Source organism: Colobus angolensis, unplaced genomic scaffold, assembly GCF_000951035.1.
Source record: "Colobus angolensis palliatus isolate OR3802 unplaced genomic scaffold, Cang.pa_1.0 Scaffold39, whole genome shotgun sequence".
NCBI lineage: Eukaryota > Metazoa > Chordata > Mammalia > Primates > Cercopithecidae > Colobus > Colobus angolensis.
Genome location: NW_012117265.1, coordinates 1,904,440 through 1,910,417, shown reverse-complemented (window position 1 = coordinate 1,910,417; position 5,978 = coordinate 1,904,440). Strand labels below are relative to the sequence as shown.

At 49.5% G+C, this 5,978-nt stretch overlaps 1 protein-coding gene across 1 annotated transcript in view; it reads left to right on the top strand.

Annotated features, from left to right (window-relative positions):
* Positions 1–5,978, top strand: part of TSPAN16 (tetraspanin 16) — a 23,822-nt gene that overhangs the window by 16,276 nt on the left and 1,568 nt on the right. The window contains exon 4 of the mRNA XM_011954815.1: positions 4,527–4,610. Coding sequence (XP_011810205.1) covers positions 4,527–4,610 — 84 coding nt within the window. The remainder of the gene's footprint in view (positions 1–4,526; positions 4,611–5,978) is intronic.

The window sequence follows — 5,978 nt, the reverse complement described above, 5'->3', positions numbered from 1 at the left end:
CGCGCCCGGCCATAAAAATTTTTATTAGAGACGGGGTCTTAGTATGTTGTCTAGGCTGGTCTCAAACTCCTGACCTCAAGTGATCCTCCTGCCTCAGCCTCTCAAAATGCTGGGATTACAGGCATGAACCACCACACCCAGCCTGCTAACTTTAATAAAAATGGCTTCTTTGGGGGGACCTCTGCAAAGGGGGTCAGGGAGAAAGAAATCAGCTCTTACTGAGTGTTCGGCTTATTTTGACAACACAGCTCAGGGACTTACGGTTACCTTCTCTTAGAAACTGAGGCTTGGGGAGGGGACATCACTAGTTCAAGATCACAGAGCTTTGGCAGAGCTGGAATTTGAAGCCACATTGGCCTGAGTCCGTTGCCAGCACCACACTACCTGCCCTCCAGAGACCTTAAATGGAGCAGTAACCATGAAAAGCGATCATCCTAGCGGGAGTGAGGGCCAGCCACGTGATGGAACACTCACTTTGTCAGTTTTGTCCCATCATATCCCTTGAGGTGGGGAACTACTCTTGTCTCATTTTGCAGATGAGGAAATTGAGGCGCAGAGAGTTTCTGGTGTCCAGGGAGTGGTGAGCTGGGTTTCAAGCCCCACCCCAGTTACCCCTTAACTTCTGCCATGAGTAATGAGCACAGAGATCTTCCGTGAGGGAAGAAATAGAAATCAGAGCTGCAGGCCGGGCGCGGTGGCTCAACCCTGTAATCCCAGCACTTTGGGAGGCCGAGACGGGCGGATCACGTGGTCAGGAGATCGAGACCATCCTGGCTAACACGGTGAAACCCTGTCTCTACTAAAAAATACAAAAAACTAGCCAGGCGAGGTGGCGGGCGCCTGTAGTCCCAGCTACTCAGGAGGTTGAGGCAGGAGAATGGCGTAAACCCGGGAGGCGGAGCTTGCAGTGAGCTGAGATCCGGCCACTGCACTCCAGCCTGGGCGACAGAGCGAGACTCCGTCTCAAAAAAAAAAAAAAAAAAAGAAATCAGAGCTGCGGCAACATAGCAAAGTCCCCACCACAACAACAACAAAAATTTTTTTTCAGACGCAGTCTAGCTCTATCACCCAGGTTGGAGTGCAATGGCGCAATCTCAGCTCACTGCAGCCTCTGCCTCCTGGGTTCAAGTGATTCTCCTGCCTCAGCCTCCCGAGTGGCTGGGATTACAGGCTTGTGACACCACGGCCGGTTAATTTTTGCATTTTTAGTAGAGACGGGATTTTACCATGTTGGTCAGGCTGGTCTTGAACTCCTGACCTCAGGTGATCCACCCACCTCGGCCTCCCAAAGTGCTAGGATTACAGGCATGATCCACCCTGCCCAGCCAAACAAATTTTTTTATATTAGCTGAGTGTGGTGGCACATGCGTAAGGTCCCAGCTATTCTGGTGGTTGAGGCGAGAGGATCACTGAAGTCCAGTAGTTCAAGACCAGCCTTGGCAAAATAGCAAAATGCCGTTTTTACAAAAAATTTAAAAATCAGCTGGGCATGGTGGCGTGAACTTGTAGTCCCAGCTAACTGGGAGGCTGAGGCAGGAGGATCGACTGAGCCCAGGAGGTCAAGGCAACAGTGAGACGTGACTGTGCCGCTGCACTCCAACCCGGGCCACAGAGCAAGACCCTTCTCTAAAATAGAAAAAAAAAGAAGAAGAAGAAATACGAATTGTTCATTCCTTCATTTGCACTGAATGGCTCCTGCAAGGAAATAGGCCCCGTGGAAAATCAGCCAGGTTGAGTCCCAGGCAGGGGCCTCAGAGACAGACACGGGCCAGACACTGGCCCACTGGGGCCTGCACAAACTGCCTGTCACCTCCTAACCTTTCCCCCTTGCTCACTCTGTTCCGGCCGTGCTGGCCTCCTTGCTACTGCTCAGAAACACCAGGCACATGCCTGCCTCACGACCTTTGCACAGGCTGTACCCTCTGCCTGGAATGCTTTTCCTTCACATGTCTTCCTACCTCTCAAGTCTTTACTCAACTGGCACTTTCTCCGTGAGGCTGTTCTGACTTCCCATCTATAAAAGGATCCCTCATCCCAATGATCATGCTGTGTCTTCATACGCCGTTTCTGTGTCTTTCCAGCATTTATCACCACTTTACAGTATTATCACTATGCTTGCCATTAGCTGTTCTCCCCATTCAAATGTCAGCCCCCTGAGGGCAGGAATTTTGTCTGTTTTATACATTGCTGGGTTGCCACTGTCCAATTCAGTGCCAGGCACTTAAATACCTGTTATGTGGCTGAGTGTGATGGCTCATGCCTGTAATCCCAGCACTTTAGGAGGCCAAGGCAGGAGGCTCACTTGAGGCCTTGAGGCCAGGAGTTCAAGACCAGCCTGAAAAACATAGCAAGACCCCCATCTTCATAAAAAATTTACAAATTAACTGGGTGTGGCATTGCGCACCTGTAATTTCAGCTGCTTGGGAGGCTGACACAGGAGGATCGCTTGAGCTCAGGAGTTTGAGGCTGCAGTGAGCTATGGTCATGCCACTGCATCCAGTCTGAGTGACAGGACAAGACCTGATTTAAGAAAAAACAAAAACAAAAACCTATTACGTGAAAGGGGGCACTGCACAGTGACAACAGCAAGTGCAATGTGGCCCAAGCCTCCAGAGGTGAGATGTGCCAGGGGCCTAGAAGAGGGAGCAACTCTAGAAGTGCAGTAAGGAGGCCGGGTACGGTGGCTCACGCCTGTAATCCCAGCACTTTGAGAGACTGAGGTGTGTGGATCACCTGAGGTCAGGAGTTCACCAACATGGTGAAACCCCATCTCTACTACAAATACAAAAATTAGCCAGGCGTGGTGGTGGGAGCCTGTAACTCCAGCTACTTGGGAGGCTGAGGCAGGAGAATTACTTGAACCCGGGAGGTAGAGGTTGCTGTGAGCCAAGATCGTGCCATTGCACTCCAACCTGGGCAACAAGAGCGAAACTCCGTCTCAAAAAAAAAATAGTGCAGGAAGGAGAGAGGATGCCCTGCCTGTGCACTTTGCCTGGTCTCCTAATATCTCTGAGCCTCAGTTTCCTCATCAGTAAAGTGGAAGAAAGAAGAGTACCCAAATCATGGGGTTATAGTGAGAAATGAGTAAGAAAATATGTGGACCAAGAAGCCACTGAATACATGTCAGCTGTTCTGTTCATATGTAAAGAGCAGTCAAAAATAACTAACAGTTATTGAATGCTGGCTACATGTCAGGCCACTGCAATGTACTTCACGTCGATTCCTTCTTTCATATTTATATATTTATTTAGAGACAGGTTCTTGCTCTGTCATCCAGGCTGGAGTACAGTGGTGCAAACATGGCTCACTGCAGCCTTGACCTCCCAGGCTCAAACAACCCTCCCGTCTCAGCCCCCAATAATCTGGGACTACAGGCACACACCACCACAACGGCTAATTTTTGTATTTTTTGTAGAGACGGGGTTTCACTATGTTGTCCAGGCCAATCTCGAACTCCTGGGCTCAGGGAATCTGTTAGCCTCGGCCTCTCAGAGTGCTGGGATTACAGGCATGAGCCATCGTGCCTGGCCTTATTTATTATTTATTTAGAGATGAAGTCTTGCTCTGTCGACAGGCTGGAGTGCAGTGGCACAATCTTGACTCACGGCAACCTCCGATTCCCTGGTTCAAGTGATTCTCCTGCCTCAGCCTCCCGAGTAGCTGGGATTACAGGGGCCGCCACCTTGCCTGGCTATATTTTTGTATTTTTTGTAGAGACGGGGTTTCACCATGTTGGCCAGTATAGTCTTGATCTCCTGACCTCATTATCCGCCTGCCTCTGCCTCCCAAAGTGCTAGGATCATAGGCATGAGCTACCGTGCCCAGCCTATTTATTTTTGAGACAGGATGTTGCTCTGTCCCCTGGGCTGGCGTGCAGTGGCATGATCATGGCTCACTGAAGCCTCAACCGGCTGGGCTCAAGCGATCCTCTTGCCCCAACCTCTCAAGTAGCTGGGACTACAGCCGCACGCCAGGCTGATATTTAAATTTTTTATAGAGAGGAAGTCCCACTATGTTACTCAGACTGGTCTTGAACTCCTGGGCTCAAGTGATCCTCCCGTCTTGGCTTCCCAAAATGCTGGGATTATAGACATGAGCTACCATGGCTGGCCTTTGATTCTTTTACTCCTCACAAAATTCATGTAAGGCAGATCCAGTGGGTACCATTTATAGATGGGAAAATGGAGGTACAGAGAGGTATAGTGACTTCTCCAAGATCATACAGCTAGCAATAATCAAGGATGTCCAACCACACTTAATTGCCACACTGGAACATTAGCACAGACAAGTAGAAGGGAATCATCATTACGTTCTGTTGGGGGAATGAGGAGGACAGGGAAGATGCTAGGGTGGCAGGGGGCGGGTGGCAGTCAAATGAGATGGAGGGAAGGCCCTCATGGCTCTCTCCCCTTCACCTCAAAGAATCTGAGAGGCATCTGGGTGGCCCAGTGAGTTGGGGTTGATGGGGATTTGCAATCCATGAACCCCTAACCAGCTCCTGCTTGTTTTGGCATTTGTTTCCTCAGGGCTGTTTCCATAAACTCCTCAAAATCACCAAGACTCAGAGCTTCACCCTGAGTGGGGGCTCTCTGGGAGCTGCAGCGATACAGGTAAGACCCAGCCTCCCTAGGGCATATTGAGCTGTTTTATTAAGGACCTACTGTATGCCAAACACTGTTCTGGTCACTGGGACACAGCAGTGAGCAAAATACAAAACTTAAAAAAGAAAAGAAATAAACTCAACAAGGAAGAGCAAACTAAACCCAAATCAAGCAGAAGGAAGATACTAGAGTGAAAATAAATGAAATGGAGAAAATCAATAAAACCAAAATTTGATTCTTTGAAAAGATAAAACAGGTAGGGCATAATGACTCAGCCTGTAATTCTAGCACTTTGGGAGGCTGAGGCAGGAGGACTGCTTGAACCCAGGAGTTCGAAATCAGCCTGGACAACATAGTGAGACCACCCATTTCTACAAAAAACAAAAATTAAAAAATTATCCAGGTGTGGTGGCACATTCTTGTAGTCCCAGCTACTTGGGGGGCTGAGGCAGGGGGATCACTTGAGCCTGGGATATCAAGGCTAGTGAGGCATGATTGTGTCACTGCACTCTATCCTGAGTGACAGAGTGAGATCATGTCACAAAAAAAAAAAAAAAACAGAAAATTAAATGTGCCCCTTTTGTGCAGAGAGAGATTCCGTGGAGATGCTATTCAATTCTTTAATGGAGTTACAGCCACATCGTGGGTGCAGCAGGGTGTGGGCGATTCCAAAGAGCAGATGATTCAAATTCATGTGTGACGGGTACAGAGAGATACCCTTGGCTCCAGACCCACGCGTCTCCCTGTTTCCCTCTCTTGGGCGCGGTGGGGGCACAGTAGCCTCCGTGTGTCTTCCTCTAGCACAGAGCCATGAGCTGAGGGTAGGAAAAATGAAGGCAGCACGAGGGAAGCCCCACCTCCCACTCTATCCTCAAGAACCTCTGCCAATGAACGGGCCACTCTCGCTAGTTGGGGTACTGACCGCTTCCTGTCCCATCTGTGAGGTTCGAGATGTGGTCTTGGAGCACACCTTCGTGACCCTGAGGAACAATTACAGAGGTTACAACGAGCCAGACGACTATTCTACACAGTGGAACTTGGTCATGGAGAAGGTGAGGCTCACTTTAAAAAAAAAAAAAAAAATTGTGGTAAAAGGTACACAACATGAGCGGGCGAAGTGGCTCACACCTGTACTCCCAGCACTTTGGGAGGCCGACGTGGGAGGATCACCTAAGGCCAGAAGTTTGAGACCAGCCTGACCAATATGGGGAAACCCCATCTCTACTAAAAATACAAAAATTACCTCCATGTGGTGGCAGGCATCTGTAGTCCCAACTACTCAGCAGGCTGAGGCAGGAGAATCGCTTGAACCTGGGAGGCGGAGGTTGCAGTGAGTTGAGATCGCACCACTGCATTCCAGCCTGGGCGACAGAGGGA